At 49.8% G+C, this 23,368-nt stretch overlaps 2 protein-coding genes across 2 annotated transcripts; one reads left to right on the top strand and one right to left on the bottom strand.

The window, feature by feature from the left end:
- The first annotated feature begins 123 nt into the window (after nucleotides 1-123).
- On the top strand, nucleotides 124-5,479 carry LOC134526471 (kelch-like protein 24). Its single transcript, XM_063358389.1, has 3 exons — nucleotides 124-3,533; nucleotides 4,250-4,661; nucleotides 4,884-5,479. Exons 1-3 carry the CDS (start codon nucleotides 2,555-2,557, stop codon nucleotides 5,194-5,196), a joined length of 1,704 nt encoding a protein of 567 aa, XP_063214459.1. The 5' UTR covers nucleotides 124-2,554; the 3' UTR covers nucleotides 5,197-5,479.
- Nucleotides 5,480-7,355: 1,876 nt separating this feature from the next.
- Nucleotides 7,356-21,773, bottom strand: LOC134526341 (ceramide synthase 4-like). The gene is made up of 10 exons (XM_063358127.1): nucleotides 21,591-21,773; nucleotides 19,736-19,853; nucleotides 18,350-18,468; nucleotides 16,330-16,387; nucleotides 15,719-15,769; nucleotides 14,873-14,965; nucleotides 13,353-13,481; nucleotides 12,943-13,049; nucleotides 9,439-9,583; nucleotides 7,356-8,276 (listed from the first exon to the last, which is right to left on the bottom strand). Exons 1-10 carry the CDS (start codon nucleotides 21,746-21,748, stop codon nucleotides 8,199-8,201), a joined length of 1,056 nt encoding a protein of 351 aa, XP_063214197.1. The 5' UTR covers nucleotides 21,749-21,773; the 3' UTR covers nucleotides 7,356-8,198.
- Nucleotides 21,774-23,368: the final 1,595 nt, after the last annotated feature.

The raw sequence follows: 23,368 nt of genomic DNA, 5'->3' as shown, positions 1-23,368 counted from the left end.
TTACATTTTTGAATACATTAAAAATGTATTTAATCTAAAGCCTACATACATTAGAACACGTTTCTTTTCCTCTTAGGTGTCAGTACTCAGCTGGGCAGCGTTGTGTTGTAGTCTTCCTGCTGTGGAGTTCAGTCTCTTGCCTGCTTGCTCTAGTGCATGCAGGAAAATGACTTTCCTTGGATAGTACCTTGTCATCACCTTTACAAGCTGTGTAACTAAGAAGATCTTTTCTAGCACTTGTTCCAGATCTTACGGGCTGTGACCTGTGTATCAGAAGGCTTCTGCCCTTTCTACAGAAGGACTGGACTAGCTTCTAGGATGATTCTTGGCTGAGTGACATGAACTTTATGGAAGTACTATTCAATACTTGGAATTTTAGGGGAAGAGTATTTAAGATCCTGATGTTCAACTGTAGGCAGTGTCTGGAAGTACTGTATATTTTTTTTATATTGTAGCTGTCCACTTGTGGTTCTGCTTGTTATAACTCGATTTGTAAGTAAACATTTTCATTTTTTTTATACTGCAGAAATAGCAAGATTTGAGGAGTTTTCAGTGAATAAACAGAAATTGATGCATTCCTAAATGTCTGGTTTTTAGTCTGAAAAAGTGCTCTACAGCTGAGACCGCAGTTCTCCATGGTTGTTGATCTAAATGAAATTTGTTCAGGAGGTTTTAAGCCCAGCAAAATCAGGAGGGGACAAGACCAGAAGCCGTGTTCCACTCTTAAGACAGGAAATTGATGACTTGTGCATTTCTGTTAGGCATTTTGAAGACTCCCTCGTAGAGGATATGTGCCTGTCAGCTGTATGTAACCTGCTTCTGCCACCTGCTTTTCCTGAGGACCATTTATGAGGAGGCTGTGGCAGAGTGAATCGTTTTGGTGGCAGCAGCGATCTTGTTCCCAGAGGCTGTCAAGAAAGTGTGCCAAGGGCAGGTTTATCGTCTGTTCATTTTGGCAACAGCGCCATGCTCCCATTCGGTTCCTGGGTCAGCTCTGAAATGGACGGGAACTTGAAGTATACAAATTCCACTTCAGTGTATCCCACTTTTCCAGGCGGCTATGAAGCTAGGGACCAGTTGTATTGTGTGGCATATTGCCTGTGTAAAATGGAGTGCTTCTGGATTTTAATCTAGGGGTTCATTCTTTGAGTGCTTCACAGAGCTGTCTGTAGAGCCATGCTCCTTCCAACACACTATTTTTCTAACACTACAAAGCTTGTTCTTCGTGCAATTGTGCAATTCAAGAGAGGCTCCTTATTTAGAGTGTTCAGAGCAGAATTTGCTCACCATCAGCCTGAGTGGTCTTGAACTGTCCCTTAGTGGGGAGGCTGCTGGTTTGATAGCAATTACATGCGGACCCATCCCGGTGCTGTCTTGTTTTCTGAGCGTAGCATCAGAAACAGACCTGTTGAAGCTCTCTTGAGTGGATTTAAGGATCTAAATGCAGAGGGTACAGAGACATCTGCCTGAAGTGATGTGCCAAATGCGTAAACTCTGGAGAGGGGTGTGTTTCCAGCATTTCCTGCTCAGTTAATAGGTTGCTCAGTCTTCATTGCAAGACAGAAGTTCTTTTCTGCAGTGTAGACTTCTGGGTTATATTTGGGAGTCAAGTACCTGAAAATAAGAATGTGAAAATGATAGCTGAATTTTAAATGTGTATATGCTTTTCTATTGGATTAATTCCTAAATGTGACGCACTATAAAGCCATTTGTATCAGCAGTTTTGCAGAAGCCTCTTCCAGAAATGCAGGAGGGAACCTCCAGGGGAAAAAAAGGCACTCTTGATCCAGATAGCGCCATTCTGCTTGCTGAACTCCACTGAGAAATGGGACTGGGTCTTGCTGGGATGGGCCCTTTGGGATAAGGGACACTGGTTCAAGGTCACTGTGCAAATCTCTCCACTTAACAAGCTTGATCTAAACGCTTTGGAAAAACTCAGTGTGGAATCAGCGAGCTGTTGCTTGTGCTGTGAATGTATTTATTTAGTGCATTGAGATTGGGGACGACCAAATACGTGACAGCCATCTGGGTTTGAATGTGGGGCGCTCATTCCTTCCCCCATCTCTTATTAAAGTATAAAGTTAAATATATATCAAATACTGCAAGCAGTCTGGAATTTGATATTAAACTTGAACTGATGAAGGATGTTGCTTGGGGAAATCGGTGTGTTTTCCCAGGAAGCCTCAAGCTTTCCTGTGTTTTTGATTTGCAAAAGTGGGGTATTTTTATCCAAATGGATTCAATGTTATTCTACCACTTCTTGATACTTAGTGCTTAGGAAGGTTTTGGTTGTTTCTCCTCTTTCCTCGTAGCCCAGGCTCTTTGCTTGGCTAACAGCTCCCCTAATTTGCTGTGGTCTTACCTGGCTAAGGTAGATGCCAATTAAATCTGCATTTTTTCAGTCATGCAGCTCTCCTGCTATTGCTGCTCTGAAAGCAGCAGGAAAGACTGAAGAGTAAAACAGGAGGGTAGAAAACATATTCTATTTTTAGGAAAAGATTGGCTTATCTTGTGTTTGCCCTAGCTAGGGGGATAATGTTTCCAGAGACCTCACATGCTTAACGGCTGCATAAAGGCTGGGTTAATTTTAACTGCCTGGCAGTCAGGAAGCATGGAACCTGCACAAGAACCAGAGGAGCTGGAACCTCAGACAGAAACGATTGCAGACACAATTCTTGAGGTTGGAGAGAGACTCTTTCAGGTCAGCCGTAGGGTACTTTCAGTACACAGTCGTTATTTTGAAGCCATGTTTTTTGGGGGGGCGAGAGAGAGCTCTGAACACCACATAGTGATCAGAGGGATTGACGCAGTGCCTTTTCAGGCACTACTTGAGTTCACTCGCACAGCCCAAGTGTTTATAGGTCAAGAAAATGTGACCAGCTTACTGGAAACAGCTGATTTTTTTCAGTTTGACAGGGTGAGACTGTTGTGTGAGAAATTTCTGGAGAGAGAACTGCATGTTTCCAACTGCGTGGGCCTGATGACCTACTCGGAGCAATTTGCCTTTATAGATTTGTATGCGTCTGCTATGAATGTGGCTCTCACTCACTGGGGGGATGTGATGTGCCAGGAAGAATTTAAGGCACTACCCAAAGAAATGCTGATGCAGCTTCTAAAAAGCGATGACCTCTTCGTTTTGCGAGAAGATGTGGTTTTTGACAGTATTATGAGGTGGATAATGGAGGACCCAGCAACGAGAGAGGAAGACTTTCTGGATTTGGTGGGCGAAGTCAGGGTCACTTTTCTGAGCTTGTCCTTCCTTGATATCTTGGTGAAACGCAGCAAGCACCCTGGAGAGACAGATACCTTTTCCAGACTAATAAAGAAGTTAGACAGCTGTCCTCCACCCAGCTGGCAAAATACAGAACTGCGTCCTTATGCTGGTCGGAGCTATGACACCTTATATGTTCTGGGAGGAAAGCATGACAAGGAACAGCAAGAATTATTTCTTTTTCAACCTAAAACAGGGACCTGGCAGGCTTGTTCTCCACTGCAGCGCAGGAACCTCACCCAATATGCAGTGGCAGCAGTAGGTAACTTACAGAGAAGTGGGACTGAGCAAGTCCAAACAGAAGTTGAGACCCAAATGCAGGGAGTTGGCTGCTTCCCCTGTAAAACCGCATTATTCAGTGTTGCTAAAACTTCATTCATATTTGTGTTCATATTCATTCGAAGAATGGTTTTGTTTTCCTTGGTCCTGGGAGAATCTTGGACAAGCTGAATAGCAGAAACTATTGAACTCCTTAGATCAGCTTTATCTGGAGTGAGTCTAATGACTTCACTTTAAGAAGGATATTTTTTTGGCCTTCTCTTTCCTGGTGGTTTTGGCAGATGGTAGTTTCTGATTTATAGTTGCCGTTAAGTTAAACTTACCCATGGATGTTGCAAAATCTTCATACTTAAAGACTTTGAAGACAACTCAATACCATGGCTTCCCTTATTTAGTGTTGGTGATAGTCCCATTTCAAGTGGGAGTTTGGCCATGAGATCCCTAAGGGTTCTCCCAGCCAGTGTCTCCATGATTCCCTCCAAGAGTGGGAGCAGACTTGGAAGGACTTGCTGTATCTTGCAGGTTGGCATATCTGTGCAGATGAGGAATAAAATACTGCAAACTGATACAAAGAGCAGTAATTTTCTCTGCTCACCTTGGGCCTCATCGGTACAGCCCAGGGGAAAAATGAGAACCATAGTTCCCAGGAGCAATTTTCAGCCTTTGTATAACTGGTACTTTTCTCCACTGTCTTTCCAGGGAGCTTCCTTTTTGTGACAGGAGGATATTTCCGGGATGGGTTTGTGTGGTATAGTGTGGATTGGGTGCTTATCTACAACTGCTTGGACAATAGCTGGCTGGAAGGGCCTGCCATGAAGAAGTCCCGCAATAGCCATTGTGCAGTAGGTGCAGGGCTCTACCTGTATGTACTTGGAGGGAACACAGATGAAGGGATAATCCCAGCAGTGGAGCGCATGGCTTTGATGGAGTCAGAGTGGGAAAGCATGAGTCCTATGGCTCAACCTGTGGAGAGAGGAGATGCGGTCAGTGTGGGAACCAGGATCTATGTGGTCTGTGGCCTGGATGAAAATGGACACGTATATGATGGAGTGCAAAGGCTGAACACAGAGACGGACAGCTGGGATGTCATCTCATTCTCCCCGCTTCCAAGGTAAGAAATAATTTTCTGGGACCTGGCAGGAGAAGAAAGGTTCTAGTGTTGTTCCTGCTCCAAGAAGAAGTTGGACTGGAGAAATCCAGAAGGCGTGCCCCACCGACACTTTTGTGGTTCTCTGTTTGAATAGGACTCTTGATATGAGGACCAAGGTCACACTGAATATTTCGGGGGCCAGATCTTTCTGTTGATTCTCATTAAGGGTTTCTTCCCTCCCAGGTATGACCTCCGCATCACATCGCTGAACGGTGCTCTGTACACCATAGGAGGGGGAGCTTTTCGATTTGATGTGGAGACCGATGAATGGACCCAGGTGGATGAGGAATGCTTGTCCCAGAAGTTCTTCATGGGATGCAGCACTGCAAATGGACGAATTTATCTCCTTGGACAGAGGAAGGGGAACAGTGCTCTCCCCGTTGTAATCATCTTTGATCCCTACATTGACACGTGCCAGGTCATAGATAACAAACTCCCTTGCCCCCTTCCTATTCATGGGTGTGTTTCTGTGAGAAGATTTGATACGTGGGCATGAGCGATGCCAGATCCAGCATAGCCAAAAGGAAAAAGTCGTGTGTTGTGCAGCTGATGGGAGTTAGGTTGCGTTGTTTGGTCTGTGATTTTTTTTTAATTTTGAAAATAGATCTGTTCCTTCAAAACTTTGTCTTTTGTTTCTACCTGGCAAATGAACTTGATGCAAAAGCCAGTGAAACCTTGGTGTCTACACAAAGGTTGCAGGTCATTATTGAAAATAATGGTCAGCGTTGTTATCGTACATAAACTCCTTCAGGTCGATGCTAAATAAAGGGCTGCTCTGACCTTTGACCTCTGTGTCTCTGTCCTTTGAACAGCTGGGAGAGACAGGGAAGTCTTTGCATCGGTGTTAGAAAATAGTGTAGTAGGAGTAAAATAATAAATCGAGTGTGTGTCACGGGAATCTTCAGCAGGATATATGAGCTCTTAGTGCTGTAGGACAGAGCCAGAAAAACCCCAAACCCAAACAACCACTGCAGTCAACCCAGTATTAGTATCATTATAGCCTGAAATAAGCAAGTTTCCCAGGTTATGTCATTATGGTTAAAATTACCTTTTTTCCAGGCTGGAGAGCACCACAGCAGGAGGGAGGCTATTCTGGATTTATGCGTTCAGGTATGTGATGATAACTATTTGCAAACTGGGGCACTTAAAGAGTCTTGCTTGAGTTTCCTTAGTGCCCTTTGGGTTCTTTGCTGTACTGGCCCAGAAGAAAAATCACTATCCCAAATGAGGGTGCAAGGAGCCAGGGACCTGCACGTAGCCTTAATTAAAGACTGCGTGCGAGGAAGAGGGTTTGGTGGACTTAGTACAGCAGTAGGGGATAGATCTCCAAGGGTGCTCAGCCTCCCAAGCATGGAGAAGCTGAGAGAATGGCTGCCACAAAGTCTGCTTGACTGGGCGAGAAGGGGGGAGTGCAACAGCACTGACCCGGGGGGTGTTATTATGACAGGTTACTGTCATCTGCGTCAGCAGAGTCTGTTCTTTGATGTGACGCAGCGATGTTGAAAGGAAAAATGTTCCTGAACCGCGTGATTGTCATCTCCAGAGAATGGGATAGGCCTTAAAAACCAAGAGGTGTTGGTCAAACGCCAACTCTACCACTGTGAGAGCTATGTCAGGGTGGCAGGAGATAGCCTATCCGGGCCTGCGAAGGTGGAGCCCTCTCAATCCAGGTTGGCTTCCGCTCCTTGGCTCTAGTCCATCTCTCAGCCTCCAGCCGGGCTGTGGCATCGCCAGCTCCATGCACTGAGAGCAGAGCGGGCGCTTCCCCGCAATGAAAGGCTGGGCCTGTTCTGTGAGTCCAACGGCCAGTTGGACTCTTGTGTTCTGAAGGTTCTATATGAACCTTTTAAAAGCTGAGATTCTCCTGTATCATTTAGGGCTTTAAAAGAAAACATCATCCCTGGGGGACAGGGTGAAATAATTCCTGGGCGAACCCTTACACCGGGTATCCTAACGAGGGGTCTTGCACTCCCAGCAAAGTACAGCTACTTGGGGCTCGGCAACATCCTTCCTGGGGCCGGTGTCTCGCAGAGATAGGTGTATGTCTTTCAGCATTACTTCCTGCAGGTCTGAATGTCAAAATCCTTCAAGGGAATGCTGGCTCAGTTCCTTCTGCCTTTCTCCTGCACATCTTTCCTGACTTTATTCATATTTTGCCTTGCGTAGGTCCCATGTGGGAGATGGGCCATGGTTCTTCACAGCAGTGTGCTCTAGTTACACCGTACTTCATTCTCCACCTCTTTGCATTTCTCAGAAACAGTTTCCCTCTAGTGTGTGTGTAAAAAGTGTCAGACGCCTTGGGAGCCTACTCAAAGCCTGAGTAGAAAATGTATTTTGAAGACAGTGTTTGCAGGTTTCTGTATATTGTTTATGGATATACACATATACAGAGATTTATCTGTCCTCGGCATTTTCTGAGCCTTGGAGTTAGCAGTGATGGCAGACCTCCAGCAAGTTTCTGAGAAGATTTTCCCACTGACATAAGATCTGATGTTCTAAAAAACTTCTGCATCATGCAAAATCTAGGTAAAACAGACTCATTGGTTTAGGTGTAATTACTTTTTACGTTGACTTTAAATTTTATGGTCTACTATAAATTCTGAAAAAGACATCAGGTACAATACATTACAAAGTGAAAAGTCATCTAACCCCTGAAGTAACCCATTAAAATGTTCCTATTGCAACGCTCTTATTTTCCAATTTTGAAAATGAAACCTCAACAAAATGAAGATGTCTAAATGGAAAATTTGCGCAGGGATTAAATTACAATTTCTAGTGGAAAAGGGTGCATTTGGAAGAGTTTCAGTTGCTTTCAATTTTAGGAGCCTTCTCCCTAAATAGACATTTAGTTAGCAAAATCTTTTCAACACGTGAACTATTTTGTGTAATTCTTACAACAAACACAGCTCGTGTCAGCTGGGCGGGCCTGACTTGCAGAAATGGTTTATCCTTCCCCCAAGGCTGACCATTTTATGCTATGCAACTGAGAACTTATTTGCCACTTAAGCAGGTGTCTTTCACAAGCAAGTCCTTTCATGAGGTGGCCGGCGAGGACCGCCAGTATCTTCTGGAATTGCAAATCGATTAAATCTTCAGCAGTTGTAGTTTATTATCTCACGAACCTTTGGGGAGGTTTTGGGATAACCACAGGAAGGTGTCATAACTTAAGCAGCTTGTTCCACCCCTCTTCTCCTGGTTACAGTGAGACTTTCGTGGGTAGACCTTTTTTTTTTTTTTTTTTTTCATGGATAAATGATCATAGAGTAGTTGTAAAAGAATGGTCCCAACAGGAGAAGCGAGGAAAACATCTCCTGAAGTGACTTAACTGCCTGTCAATGCTGTGATGAAATGCACTTCCCTCTAGATATCAGATGGTGCCTCGGGCAGACTACTGTGAAGCCATTTGTGAGCCTGGCTGGCCTCTCCCCCCAGGTCCCATTCAACCTCCCCACTTTTAAGAATCTGCCTGGCTCTTGGTATTTTGCAGCAAAGCCCGCTCTACTCTTGGTTCTTTGCCAGATCTTCTGCTTCGCTCCTGTCACTTTCCTCGGTGTCGCTTCTGGCGTCTTTTCTTTTCTGTAGGAAAGACAGACAATTGAAATGAGTTGCAAACCCTGTATCGTGGTATATATTAGAGGGGGCTAGTCCTCTTTTCATTCGCAGCACTGGTGTGTAAACCTGACAGCTAAAATAAAAATAACAGGCATGACTGTGTCCTTAAAGCCAGTGTTGCGACCGTCCCTGCATTGGGACTTAAACTGCCAGAAGTTGATATTGCTATGGTTTCACCTAACTTTTGAATGCTTTTTTTGCCACCCTAATAATATTCTTGTAATGTGACCTTCTGAAAATTAGTATTTATTCTGCATATTTTCCTGTGCAGTTTATTACTGTCAATGCTCTGAAAGCCAGCGCCTATTTGTCCAGTGAGCGTATTGACTGGTCTCCTCATTTTGCAGTCATCTACAAACTTGATCACAAACTCCATCATTTCCTCCAGAAAAACTGTTTTTTCTCTTGATTTAGCTTCACAGAATAATAAGGGTTGGCAGGGACCTCTGGAGATCATCGTGTCCAACCCCCTGCCAGAGCAGGGTCACCCAGAGCAGGTGGCACAGGAACGCGTCCAGGCGGGATTTGATTCAATGAAGGACTAGTTCAAGTAAGCTGAAGGTGTAACTCCAACACTGTGGTGGGTTATTTTCTGGCCACAGATCACCAAAGCCTTCACAAATCTACTCAGAGGTTACCAAGGTGCCATCTGCTTATGTTAGCAAGCCAGTCCAGGGAACTGCCTTCTCTGATGACAAGGTTTCCTCCAATGATCCCTATACGAACTCTGGCGTGCATCAAAAGACTGTGGAATGCAGCCGAAACTCAGAGGTGCGAATACACGGTGTGCCGTCTACTAGGTTTATGTGTTTGCTCCTTCCTTACTCCACTTTGGACACACTGGCAGTTCCTATTCTCCCAAACTGCACGCTGAAAAGCTGCAGGCAGTGAGGAGCAAGGACTGTGGATGGCTCCCGTGTCACTAGAACACAGCTGTGAAGTAAAAGTGAGTTCCTGCTCTGATCTCCATGAGCAAAGGTATCCATACACCTCCCAGCATGTGACCTCAGAAGCTCTCAGGGCGTCCCCTTTCTCCCACCCCTTCCCTGCAGGCATGGGATCACCCTGGATCTCATGGTTTCTCATGAGTAGTTGTGGCACAGAGGAGACAAAGATTTTTTCGTACCGCACCATGGAGGATGACACCGAAGATCATCTGGATGATTAGATAGGACCAGAAGATGTGCAACAACTGCAGGATCATCAGGAAAGCATTTATCACACAGCTTACGAGGAACAACTGAAACTTTGTCACAAAGTAATAGTATGTGCTGTGGGAAAGAGAGAGGAAGAGACAAATCAGAAGACACAACACTAAATCAGGCCAAGTACCTTCACACTTATCTGGGCAACTACTTGGCTTATGTGTCCCCAGGGCAGAGTGTGACGGATGCGTTCCACCCCTTAACCAAGCTAGTGCTGGTTTGGTACAGGATCCAAAGGAGGTAAAGGCTTGAGCTGCAGCCGAGAACTACTCTAGTTTCAACCTGTTCTCCAAAAACCCACAAAGGGCACAGTAAACATCAATACAGATGAGTTCGGAACACTGATCACTGCTTAATGCATAAATAACAGTGGCTTTTTCAAAATTCATTTATGAAAAAACAACCTAAGTTTGGGTACAAGGAGCCTCATGCATAATTCTTCTAGCGCAATAGAAGCCAACTACAAGCCAACCACTTTGTGCCATAAATTTGACGTCCTGCGTGAGCCATCTTTGAGCTCTCCCTGCGAGGCAGCGTGGCTGCATGGCAGTGCTCTCCCCTTGAGCTGGGACACCTCTCAAGGTTGCTCCTTGATGGCAGAGAGACCTTTTACCAATGTCAATTATTTGGTAAATGACCAATAGGGCACGCACTTAATAAGGGCTGGAGCCCCTCTGCTGGGAGGACACGCTGAGAGAGCTGGGGGGGTTCAGCCTGGAGAAGAGAAGGCTCCGGGGAGACCTTCCAGCCCCTTCCAGTCCCTAAAGGGGCTCCAGGAAAGCTGGGGAGGGGCTGTTTGCAAGGGCATGGAGTGACAGGACGAGGGGCGATGGTTTAAACTAGAGCAGGGCAGGGTTAGATCAGACATGAGGAAGAAGTTCTTTACACTGAGGGTGGTGAGACACTGGCCCAGGTTGCCCAGAGAGGGGGTGGAGGCCCCATCCCTGGAGACGTTCAAGGCCAGGCTGGATGAGGCTCTGGGCGACCTGATCTAGTTCAAGCTGTCCCTGCTCAGTGCAGGGGGTTGGACTAGGTGGCCTTTAGAGGTCCCTTCCGACCCAATACATTCTAGGAGTCTATTCTATGATTCAATATCACCCATAGCCCTGTAGTCTGGTAACTGGTTTTGCCTTGATGACACTGATGATTGCATGCTGAACTGATGTCAATAATCAAGTGCGGGACTAGGTCTGGATCCATCCGCACCTACACTCCTCTTTGAGAATGAATTTACAAAGCAAGGGCGTCCTTTCTGATCCTCATGACCCAAGAGGAAGGCCTCCCTTACCCTTTCTGCCCTTGGTCTCTCTACGAATCATTTTAACTGGAGTGTAACTCGATTTTCCTCTGTATGTTTTCCCGTGCGGTAATTAAGAGAGTGAACCTTGCCATCAAACTTTGCAAAGCTGTGCTTTGTAACATCACATTAAAATTGCTTTGCTAACACGTAACAACCGGGGTTCTTTTAGTGATCTAAACCACCCATTCGCAACACGGAGCCGAGCTGCGCTAGGACTGCGCCATCAGGCTCCAGGCTCTGCCCAGCCCTTGCAAAACAGGTCCCAGGGCACCTGCCAAAACTCTGTATTAAAGTTACCAACGACGCGATAGCTTTTGCAGACAGGTCGGTTATCGGCAACCTGCAATGCTGCCCAGAAGAACCAGAAACCGGCAGCGTTTCTCCTAAAATAAATCCGGAGAGGCGCAATGCACTAAAATCAAACCATAAGGGGACCTGGCCACTGGTGCTTAAATAAAAAGGTTATAAATGATCTTTTTAACTGAAGTTAGGCTGGAGTTGAGGGTTCAGATGAAAAGTTGGGCAGGGGAATTATTTTTGGCGGAAGGCACAGAAAGCCTGTTATCGTCAGTGACAGGGACAGAAAGGAGGAAAGCACTGGTTCGGAAGCAGCAGACAGAGCAGAGAGCAGTTCAGCACGGGAGAGACACGCCAAGCGCTGGAACGCCTCCTGTTCTGCAAGTTATCGTCTAAGACGTGAAATCTAAGACATACTGGAAGCTGGGAAAGAAACGTTGTTGGATATAGTGTGTATTTGCTCTGCTCTTGCCTTCCTGGCCACCAGCTCCTTGCTGCTGCTGCAGACAGGTGCTGATGTAGGTGGACCCTTGGCCCGATCTGGGACATCTGTCATCTTCTTTTTCCTTACGTTATGATAGAGCAGGTCAAGATAGCGGGACTCCACTTTTTGCAGCGGAGACAACTGAAATCATGGTTATTGTCATTTCTTCCTCAGGAAACTTGCCTCAAGCTTTTATTGCTTTTCTCTCTAAAAGGGAGCCATTTCACCACCAGAATCTTGGACCCGTTGCGCCAAGTCAGCCTCACGGGCGTCCAAACTCAATGGCAGCAGGACCAAATTTCAAAACTCAGCATCTTCGGCGCTGGTGTGGAGCCAGGGCAGGAATAGAGGACAGCAATGCAGACTTGTCCCTGTGTGTGTCTATAACAGGTCCCATTTTAAAAACTCTGGCTGTAACAAATGAAATGTTTGGTTTCGAAAGAAAGCAGAAACCTTAGGCTGTAACGCAAGTGTTGTGGAATGAGTTTCTGGAAAGTTAACCAGGATCGCCTTTTCCGGGCAACCTGGCGGTGGTAAAGAAAGGAAAGGAGAGCAATTTCAGCAGAGTCAAAGGCTGGGAGCATGGTCAGATGTGCGTAGGCAAAAGCCATAGTCCACGACTGGTGCCTGTGTGTGGCTTCTGAAGGAATCTTTGTTGATCCCCTCCCAGCGTGTCGAGTATTCTCCCTCCTGAAGCCTCGCACTCATGACTTCCTTGTTTTGTTTCAACTAGGCGGTGGGTCACCTTAAATTACTACGCCGTTGTTTCTACATTAATTTTATCTCAATAAAGCTTTAAGCAGGTCTTTCTTAGGCTGCTAAGAAGTTCTTGGGAAATTTTAAGGAGTACAGTTGGTGCCGTCTTTCTCTTGTAGGAACCAGTGTTTGCAACAGAGAGAGGCCATTGCGTCCACACTGGAAGAGTCAAACCAGGTCTTGAGCAGGAGTAGAGGAGAAGGATTACCCTCAGACCGTGCTGGGGGTGGCTGTAGGCAGATGGAGAAAGACAGTCCTAAAACATTCCCAGAGCTCATGAGAAGTCAGCTGCTGTGACTGCACGTGAGCATCTCATCACAGCGTGAGAGACAGACCCTGCCTGGGAGAAACAGCGAGAGCATGAGAATGGAGGGGCAGAGGCTACGGCTCTAGATTAATTAATTAATATAGCTAAAAACCTGTGGGTTTTTTTTTCTTGGGTTCCTCAGTTCCAGTTGGATTAATTTTTGAGCTTACCTGTGGTGTCCTGTTCCTTGCCTTTCCTTCCCTCAGCATGGAGGGCCATCTCTCCATAAGCTCAAATCGCGCGTAACACCCGCGGTCAGAGAACATTAAAACACAACTCACATTAACGGGAAAAGGACAAGCCGAGAGATGATGAAAACCACAGCGAAAACAATAAAGACTGCTTCGCAGACCCGCTTCCATTTCATGTAATGAAGCATCTTGGCAAGCTGTAGAGAGACAAATTGCCGTATGTCCCGTGTGCCTGTGCTCTCCTTCTCGGGGGCTGATGGATTCCCCACGGCCTGCAAGGGTTACCCAGCCTGTGGGGATGTGTCCCAGGCCCTGTGCACTCGCTTTTCCCCAAGGGCAGTAAATCTGATAGTTCCTAAATGCCCTGGCACTACAGTACGCGTGTGGCCACTTGTGTGGGCCCCTGCACCCGCACGCATCGTGTGTGGCAAGGCACATGGGCCGCGGTACTACCCACAGACGCGAGCACAGATCCGCATTTCCCACTGAGGGTAACTCACCTCTAAAATGTAATCAGAGGCATCATGGACCAGCATGACTATCGTCCCAAACCGTACGAGATTGGCACAGTAGGAGACAAAGATCAGAGTGATGGTGGCGACGTGGTGGATGATCTGTTCCTTAAAGTCCTGGCATGAGAAGAGACATTGCGTGTCACTCGTACCTTGACCTGGCAGCACGGGTTCCTGGGGGCTGCTGCCTCACTAGGGCATGTCAAACACCTCCACGAACCACCAGTGCTCCCCACAGCTCGCTCAGGTCCTGCACAATCCCAAGGAGAACGAACATCTTTATGCTTTGTTTATGGAAACCCAGATAAATACCAGTGAGGTACACGTAGATGCAAACATGCTAGAGGACAGATTTTTATAAATTTTCCATGAATCAAGCTGCCCTTAAAAAATTCCTTTCTTAACACTCCATATTTTCCTCCCAGCCCCCTCCACTGTGTATTGAAGAGCTTTTTGTAATGACAGCAGGTTGCCCTTGGCCTGGGGCAGGTCCTATCCGCTAGCCATAATGGAGGCAGCTCTTCAGCCTCCCTGCGCTGCCCATGGAGAGGGACCAACGGAGTTGGGGTGGAGATACTGCAGGTGGGGAATACGCCTTCTCACATGCCTCATGTAAATCGAGGACCTTGCTGGGTGGGTCATGCCCACACGGACAAATGTGTACGTGCACAAAGGCAATGCTCTGGGGTATGAGATGGCTCCTGGGTGCCCTGTGGAGGGATTGGGAAGGGCAGCTCTGGCTCAGGCCCCGGGAGGATCACTGCCAGGCAGTGGGTTCCCGCTTCTTCTGGGGAGCACTGCAGGTGCCCAATAACTGACGTGTCTACAAAGACTACTGCAGTGTTGGGAATTTTAGTACAGAATTTCTGCTGGTCCTCTGGACCCAGGACATGCTTTGCAAGAGTTGGGCAGAGTCCATCTCTGGGGAAAAGCAGGTAGTCTCTGAAGAGAGATGTGATCATCAAATTAAGGAGTCAAATGAAGCTAAGGCTGAAGCTCAGCTTGTGCAGTTCAGCTGCACAGCGCTGTGCCATCTCCACCGCAAACCAAGGCAAGGGCAGCAGTGGCTGCTGGGTCCGTGGGTCCCAGGAGCTCACCTCATCCCACGCTGCAAAAGCCACACGCAGTACCCTCATCACAACAGCCCGGCTCCCTCGAATCGGGAGGACGCAACCCTGAGCGGGGCTGTACCTGCGACCAGAGCCGGGAAGGGCCGTGGTGCCGTGTCCACCCAGTGACTGTCCCTTGGCCAGGCGTGGGGACCCCACGTCACCCCCAGCGCTTCCCTGGCCCAGCAGGCAGGAGGGCCGTGCAGCGCACGAGTGGGACTCAGCACGGGGTGCGATGGTGGGATACGGGCGCTGCAGGGAGCTCGTGTGTTCAGGGCTCTTTGCAGCAGCGTGCTTGTCTTGTCCTTTGCACCCCCGGGGAGCTGGCAGCGGCAGGGAAGAGCCTCATGGCAGGGGCCGACCAAGCCGACGGGGTGCAGTTGTGCTGCTGTCACTCACCTTCCTCTTCACGTCGAAGGGCAGGGTGACCACCAGTGAGCAGTAGAAAGAGAGCTCCAGCAGGTAGAACCAGCCCAGTGCGGGCGGGAGAGGCTGTGAGACAAGCAACAGGCAGTGTGACACCCCTGCCCAGCTCTGGGGGGTGGGAGAGGGGAAGCCCCTTCATTCAACCTGCGTTTGGGACAGCAGGGCTTGGTCACGTCTAAATTTTCCTGTTCCCCGTGACCGAACCATTTGCTGATGCACTGTCAAGCCTGGTCCGGAGCCAGGACCAGCCCTGGCCAGTCTGCAGAGGGACTGAGAGGAGCCGGGGGCCTCCACTCTGCAGGGGTGGGACACCCCTTATCTCCATCCATGCTTCGAGAGGCCGAGGGATGTCCTGACCACCTGATCCCTTTTGTGGGCACATACACGGAGCTGCTTCCAGCCAGGCTTGGGTTACAGAGAAACTCGTTGAGAAGAGGTGCCTGCTCAGGGCAGAGACTGTCCGTCTGCTATCATATGGAGTACCTACAGGGAGCTGGCCAAGAAGACAGAACCACGCTGTTCGTGGTTGCACATGTGCACGATGCGAGAATGAGAGACAGCAGGCACCAGTTGAAACAAGAGAGGTGGGCGTAAGGAGAAACGTTTTCATCATGAGGGCAGTCAAACAGTGGAATAGATTGCCCAGAGATGTTGTGTTGTCTCCATCCTTGAAGGTTTTGAAAACTATGTGGGAGAAAGCCCTGGGTAACCTGCTCCAATCTCGCAGGTGGGTGCTGTGAGCAGGAGGTTGGGCGAGAGACCTCCTGGTCCCCCTTTCCAACACGAATTACTCTGCGATTCCCTGTACTTGCTGCTCACCTGTTGTGGAAATCTCAGCCAGCACACGGTGTGGTCCCAGAACCAGGGCTTCTGTGCAGAGAGAAGGCAGCAGTGAGAACCCAGAGCCTTTCAAATGACACGTAATGACCATGCAAAGAAGTACTTCAAGAAGTCAGTGTGCCCATGCTAGGTCCAATCTGCCTTTGAGCTTTGGAAAGAATGGTTGACAAAATGCACTTGTCATTAGTGGATGCACAGGATGTCACATGGAGGGTCTCGATACGCAGAGGGCAGCAGCCCCCCCGCCAGGACACAGTCTGCCCTTGCCCAAGATGGAAGGGCTGCGTGTGGGTGTCAGTGGGGAATCGCTTGCACAATGATCTAAGACAAGGAGAAAACCATGGTAACATCACTGAGACCCAGCCACGTTCACCCAGGGAAAGGGAGACTTCTGCTGGGTCAGGATTGGGGATGGTTCTGCTCTATGCCCCTGGATTTGTCCTTCTTTGGCTTTGGAACCCATAGTCATGGTCACACATGATCTTTGGACGGGCTTTTTGAAAAGGCCCAGGACCATCGGCCTCATTTGCCATGAACAAGGAACCCCTGAAATGTGTCACTCCACAGCAGCACCCTGCTCACGTACTTACATCATACAGGAGAGCCAGCCCAGAGAAGAATGAGGTTAAATAGAATGTAAATCTCCAGCTAAAACAGAAAAAAACAAGGAATTAAAAGGAATTAAAACTTCCTCCAGAGTTGGAATAGCTCCTCAGGCTGTGCCCAGGACACTGCAAAGCCCACAGGGGAACCGAGGCTTGTTTGGAAAGGGATTTCATAGAATCATAGAGTTGTTAGGGTTGGAAGGGACCTTAAAGATCATCTAGTTCCAACCCCCCTGCCATGGGCAGGGACACCTCCCACTAGACCAGGTTGCTCAGAGCCCCGTCCAGCCTGGCCTTAAAAACTTCCAGGGATGGGGCCTCCACCACCTCTCTGGGCAACCTGTTCCAGTGTCTCACCACCCTCATGGTGAGGAACTTCTCCCCAACGTCCAGGCTGAATCGACCCATCTCTAGTTTTAATCCATCCCCTCTAGTCCTGCCATTACCCGACATCCTAAAAAGTCCCTCCCCAGCTTTCTCGTAGGCCCCCTTAAGATACTGGTGGGCCACTAGAAGGTCTCCTCGGAGCCTTCTTTTCTCCAGACTGAACAACCCCAACTCTCTCACTCTGTCCCCATAGGAGAGGTGTTCCAGCCCTCGGATGATCCTTGTGGCCCTTCTCTGGACACGTTCCAGCATGTCCGTAGCTCTCTTGTAGTAGGGGCTCCAGAATTGGACGCAGTACTCCAGGTGGGGTCTCACGAGAGTGGGGTAGAGGGGGAGAATCACCTCCCTCGCCCTGCTGGCCACACTTCTCCTGATGCAGCCCAGGATACGATTGGCTTTCTGGGCTGCAAGTGCACACTGACGGCTCATGTGGAGCCTCTCATCTACCAGCCCCCCCAAGTCCTTTTCTTCAGGGCTGCTCTGGAGCCAGTCACTGCCCAGCCTGTGTCGGTGCTTGGGATTGCCCCGACCCAGATGGAGGACCTTGCAGAACCTCAGCTCTGTTGGCACGTGCTGTTAAGGATATCCACAGCCCTCCCGGGCTCTGCTTTGGTCCGCGCAGCGCCCAAATTCCTGGCATACTCCATCAGCGTTAAACGGAATGCAGCATGGCTACCAAGATGCCTCTGCCTGTCTCCTTTGGCTGTGGGGGTGGTTGTCGATTACCTGCAAACGCTCAGGTACCACCACCTGCGGAAGGCACCTAATGTTTGCTCGTGGTGGTACGGGAATACCGGGGGTTTAATTAGTTTCCTCCGAAATGCTGCAGAGTGTGTTCCCCTGAACAAGGTTTCAGGAGAAGAATATTTTTTAAAAAGCATAACAACAGGATTCAAGCACTGAATTTTTTTCAGAGGGCGAGGGAGAGGGAGAGGAGATCTCGTGCCCGATGGGGGTCTTTGTGTGCGTACAGCCGTAACGCTCCAGCCCAGAACCAGAGATAACCTGATTTTTTGAGAGAGACACTTGGTGACTCTCCTCTGCGCTCTGACTCCGTCTGTAACTGAGATATGCAGGAAGATTTCACAGGAGAGAGCAAACAGCTCGAGGAAAAGGAATGCTGTGAAGATTTCAGCGCTTTCTGGTGTTTTTCAGTTTTTGCCTCCCTCCGTTCATGGCTTGCACTGCCTGCTAACCGCACTTCACGGATCTGTTCTCTGCCCAACGCTCCACACTAAGAGTATTTTAAAATATTAATTTTGTATCGAGATCACCTTGAAAAGAAGTTTGATGCAAGCAGCATCCCTGCTCAAAATCCCACCAGCATCTGAGATTTAAACCTGACCTGCACCGAGGACTCCTTTGAGGCGACTTTAACTTTTTAAAATTGAACGTGGAAAGGAAGGCAGGAGGAAGCTGGCAGCTCTGCCCGGAGGCTCTGTCGCCGGCGCGTGCAGTGGTGGGACCCAGCCTTGTGGCACAAAGTCTCCTTTCGCAGCCGCAGCCGGCAGCGGGGTCATCTGGGACCGTGTTCGGGGCTAAGGACAGGGCAGGGGATGGCGATGGTCTGCAGACCTTGGAGGTCTCCATCACCAAAAGCCTCTGCTGGCCCACCTACCTGGCCTCACAGAACTTCTTCATCAGCCTGGGCCGATCCTGGGCCCGCCGGTGCCGGAACCAGGTCTCCACGTTTTTGACCGGCAGGTCGCTTTGCTTGGCCAGTGAAATAAGGTCCCCCTAGAAAACAGGTGAGGGAAGCAGGACTTAGCCATCGTAAGGCGTCCGTCCCCGCGTGGGTGGAAGAGCCGTGTTCCTGCAGGCTGCCTCTGGTCCACATTTCCCTGAAGAACACCTTTCTTTGGGGAAAAAAAAAAAAAATCATATCAGCCGTATTTGCATTTGTGAACTCCCAAATAATTTCGGCCACTTTAAAACTCCAATTCAGCCATATCTAAATGCAGGTTCAGGAGTAAGCACAGGCTCTCCCTGGTGAAATTTTGCCAGCCCAACACAACGGGATTCAATGTCTTTGCTATAAAAGTTAAAAGCATTTTTTCTTTCCAACTCTGATGCAATTTTGACTGGTAATCATCAGCTACAGATAGCAAACTTGAAGATAAAAGAAGTTTTAGCTTGTGATGATAAAGAAACAAGCACATAATTCCTTCAGTAACGTCAGAAAAAGCATCCGGCTGTTCGAGTGACTGCACGTTCACGGGCTAAAAAGCATCATTTCCGACACGCTTTATTTTGTGCACGAATTCCAAATAAAACTACCTAGCCTTAAGATTTATAAACTGTGACTAAAATGCATGTAAACATGAGCTCGTGAGCATTTTTTAATTCGTCTGACAAAGCTACGTACAAATTTAAGTCAAGAATTCTTTTTAAAATTCATGCATCGGTGTGAGTCGTGCTCTGGGCCCGAAGAGTGAAGGGGGTTCAGTCCAGTTGGTGGCGGGTGGCGAGCGGTGTTCCCCAGGGCTCGCCGCTGCGACGGCTTCTGTTTGGTGTCTTTATCAATGACCTGGAGGAGGGGATCGAGCGCACCCTCAGTCAGTTCACAGACACCACCAAGTTGGGCGGGAACGTCGATCTGCTGGAGGTCAGGAGGCGCTACAGAGGGATCGGGACAGGCTGGATTGAGGGGCCGAGGCCAGCGGTGTGAGGTTCAACAAGGCCAAATGCTGGGTCCTGCACTTGGGTCACACCAACCCCATGGATGCTCCAGGCCTTACCCGCGCCCCCAAAGGGCGACGGCTGCCTCCTTACAGAGCCAGCAGCCGCTGTATTTGATGGGCAGCAGGTCAGGGGGTGCTGGGATTGCGGCTCTTGAACATGTGGGAAGATGCCGAAATACTTGCTTATGTCATCTTCTTCCCTGGGAGGGTGGTTAGCAGTAACTGCCCTGCCTGTGGGGCTGGTTTGGTTGGCCTGGGGTATTTGGGCAGGGAGAAGGTGTTGCCTGGGCTCTCAGGACACTGGGGACACTGGGGACACTCACCTCCCTCGGGGTTCTGCCCAGCTGAACGTAGAAGCCTTCCAGCGTGGCATTGGGCTGAACTTTGGGCCTCAGCCTGTCGCTCACACCCAGGCTCCTGCCCAAGGGCAGAGCTACGGTTCTGCAAGAGGAAAGAGTTCAGCCAGGAGAGGACGCGCGTGCCTGCGCCGTCAGCCAGGGGCAGCCGACGGCAAGATGCCGGCAGTGCCGAATCCCGTGTATGGATGCACTGCACCAGGGGTCCAGCATCGCCCTGGGGGCTCGCGCACCCAGCCCAGGGGGCCCAGCACTGCCCCAGCCACACACGCACAGCCCAAGGGACCCAGCTCTGCTCCAGGAGCACACACGAAGCCCAGTGCCTCTGTCGGGTCAATGCTCTCCCTCGAGAGATACGCTGGCACCAAAGCAAAGGTGGGGAACGCTGGATGCATGGGGACAGTGCCCTGGATGCAGTGGAGACAGTGGAGACAACAATAACAACTCCAAAGTAAGCAATAATTAATTCCTTTGCTGAGGCCCCAAGACGCCTTGCCTTTCTCTGTGTTGGAGCACATGCTGGTCCCCTTTACAACGGCCCAAGTAGCCCAGACCATGCCATGAAACCAGTCTGCAAGTGTCTGAGTGTCCCCTGTGCCCGGGGTACCCAACCACTGGCTAAAGCAGGAGCCAAGGACAGAGCACATGGGGACGTGCTGGCTCCTGCAGGAAACACCAGCTTTGCAGAAAATCCCAGCAAGGCTCCAGTGGGAGGCACTGGTTTCTAAAACCTCGTAGTTTCTAGAAAGCCAGGCAAGTGCAGCATCTTTGAGGGAAGACCTGATGATGCTGGAATTAATCATGGCTCTTCGTACAGCCCCAGTCTGCCACAGCTTCCGACAGGGCTGTGCACAGCGGGGAGGTGCCAGGTCTGCGGCGAGATGGGCCAGTGCTTCCCCGGCTCCTGCAGGGCACGGGGGAAAGCCCACGTCCTAGCTCTAGCTGAGGGCAGCTTTGGGGAGCACCCCCTGCCCGACGGCCTGCTCTGCCTGGCGGGGAAGCACCTCGGCGGGGAAGCACCTCGGCAGGTCTGCCCAGGCTGGCACGCTGCCCCGCGTTCACTGATCCGCTCCCCCGTCCCCCATGTGTGAGGTCGGTCTGCGCCTCCCTGCGTCTCTGTGCTCCTGGAAAAGGGGCCCAAAGCCCATCCTGAGTCCACCTCCTGCGCTGAGCCACGTGGACCCGCCTTGTTTCCATGCGCGAGTCCTGGGGGAGATGGCGGCCGGTCCTCAGGCTCCCTGGGGAGTACCGTTTCCCCCGGGTAGGGCACTGGAGTACATCATCTCTGACTGAGCTGGGGATCTCCGGTGCCGGGAAGGGAGAGCAGGGCAGAGCTGTGCAAGGAGTGGCATGAGCAAAGCGGTCCCACAACGAGCTCCAACAGCCATGGTCATCTCCTCCTCCTGCCTCTGTGCTGAGAGCGGGGGCTCACGTAACACCTTTGGGAGCATCCTGCAGGCTCAGGCTGAAGCCTGGCTCAGTGGGGGGTTCCCGACACTGAGGTACCCAGCAAATCCCTCATCTGTGTTGCAAGCTCCCACTTGGATTCTCTCCAGAAGGACCGTCCACCCACCGCTGTGGTGTGACTGACGGACAGACACGTCCTTTCGCACCCGTTGGTACGGGTTATGTTACAGGTACAGGAGAGAGGGAGGGCAGGACAAAGAGCTGCCGCACAAACACCATATGCCGCAAAAAGCAGAGATTCCAGTATTGTTGGGGATAATCCCCTGTTCAGGAAGCAGGGAAGGATTAGTCTGGAGCAGCCCTGCGAGACACTGGTGGCAACCAGCACAGGAGAAACCAGAACTGTTGCACTCACCTTTCAAAGATGTATCGGACAACGATCAAGAGCAGGGCACCAGGGATGCAGAGCAAGAGGTCCTGAGGCTGCGGGTAGGGTGCGCCCTTCATGTCTTCCCAGGTAGCTCCAGGTGGCAGCCAGTATTCGTGGTGCCAGAACCCCTCTGACAGCCCCATCCTGGTCAGACGATGGGCTCGGAGAGCAGAGGCTCTGGGGACCCAGGAAGCAGGGAGCAGCAAGGCATAAAGCTCACTCCTAAATCAGGATTCCCAGCTCAACAGCCTGTCAGTCACAGTCCCCACCTCTCACTCGATCCCATGAGCATGACTTCAGACTAGCTGAAATAGCATTACTTGTTCTGACCTGCCCGTCTTGGCGGTGGGGTAAGATGTTCTGGTACGAGAACGTAATTTAGTGGGTGTCGAGAAAGTGGATAACTTCAACTACGCTCTGCTGCACAGGTGACTGAAGTTCCTACACGGTGACAATAACAGCAGGGGCTTCTCTCTCACTCCCTCTTTCTACCAGCCTTTGCCTTCCCGGGCTGCAAAGCCCTCGCCTATTAATCAGCTCCGACGCCTGGCAGTGGGTGTGGATGGAGGTCTCAGGGGAGACTGGCCACAGCCATTGAGATCTTCTGGCACCCTTAGGGCCCCAACAGTCTCACTTTTGGTTCCTCCATCTGGCCCAGCAACACCCCACATCCTAGTCGCATTCTGAACCATCACGTACCGAGCACTAAGCTGATATACCGCTCCCCAAAACTATTTGGAAGAGCTGACACTCAGCCCCGCACTTCAGGACACTTCCTCACGTGCGCTACACCGCTCTCCTCCATATTCCACTTCCCTGGTGTTTTATGACTCAGTCTCGCCACTGTAAACCCTCCTGCGATGCCTGCAGCCAGTCTGCACCACCACCATGAGGAACTTTCATTATCAGCCAATTTTACCATCTGCCTTTCCCGCCCCCTTTTTTGGGCAGCTGTTAACGACACCGAGCTGCAAAAAACCACCCCCCTGTTGGTGTCTCATGGCAGCCTCTGTGGTGAGACCTTTCCAAATGCCTCTGCAAAGCTGAGTAGGCAGCAGGTTCTCTCCTCTGCATGTCCTCACTGACTCTTTGGGACAACGCCAGCGGAGTAAGACATAATTTCCTCATACACAACCCATGGAGACTCCTTCCTGTAATATTACGTTCGTGTGCGTTTCCTCTAATTCCATCATTTATTACACTTTCTACCGGTCTGACCAGTCTGGGTGCCAGACAACAGCTGGCTGGAGCCCCTCACGTTCTTAGAACCTTCTTAAATTTTTCTGATAGCAAGACGATTTGAAACAAAAAATGCCGTTCCACAGCGGGTAGTTTAACTCCTTAGTTAAACAGTCCTTTAGCTGGGACTGTTTAGTTTGAGGAAGAGGAGGCTGAGGGGAGACCTCATCGCTCTCTACAACTACTTGAAAGGCCATTGTAGAGAGGTTGGTGCTGGTCTCTTCTCACAGGTCATTAGTGATAGAACAAGAGGGAACGAGTTCAAGCTGCAGCAGGGGAGGTTTAGGCTGGACATTAGGAAAAAATTCTTCCCAGAAAGAGTGGTCAGACACTGGAATAGGCTGCCCAGGGAGGTGGTGGAGTCACCATCCCTGGATGTGTTTAAGACTTGTTTCAATGTGGTGTCAAGGGATATGGTGTAAGGAAGAACTTTGTAGAGTGGAATTGATGGTTGGACTCGATGATCCCCAGGGTCTTTTCCAACCTAAATGATTCTATGATTCTATGATCCTTGTAGTACGAGT

Source organism: Chroicocephalus ridibundus, chromosome 22 (assembly GCF_963924245.1).
Source record: "Chroicocephalus ridibundus chromosome 22, bChrRid1.1, whole genome shotgun sequence".
Classification (NCBI taxonomy): Eukaryota; Metazoa; Chordata; class Aves; order Charadriiformes; family Laridae; genus Chroicocephalus; species Chroicocephalus ridibundus.
The sequence above is the reverse complement of the archived record's forward strand: the minus strand, read 5'-3'. Positions and strand labels throughout refer to the sequence as shown.

Bases quoted from the DNA above. Each gene is read 5' to 3' on its own strand.
- LOC134526471 (XM_063358389.1), top strand. From the start codon at position 2,555: ATGCTTAACGGCTGCATAAAGGCTGGGTTAATTTTAACTGCCTGGCAG. The intron at 3,534-4,249 runs GTAACTTACAGA...CTGTCTTTCCAG, and splicing joins ATATGCAGTGGCAGCAGTAG to GGAGCTTCCTTTTTGTGACA. The intron at 4,662-4,883 runs GTAAGAAATAAT...CTTCCCTCCCAG, and splicing joins TCATTCTCCCCGCTTCCAAG to GTATGACCTCCGCATCACAT.
- LOC134526341 (XM_063358127.1), bottom strand. From the start codon at position 21,748: ATGGGGCTGTCAGAGGGGTTCTGGCACCACGAATACTGGCTGCCACCT. The intron at 18,469-19,735 runs GTGAGTGTCCCC...CCTGTTTTCTAG, and splicing joins TGGGCAGAACCCCGAGGGAG to GGGGACCTTATTTCACTGGC. The intron at 9,584-12,942 runs GTGAGTTGTGTT...TCTTTCCCACAG, and splicing joins CTTGTCCTTTTCCCGTTAAT to CACATACTATTACTTTGTGA.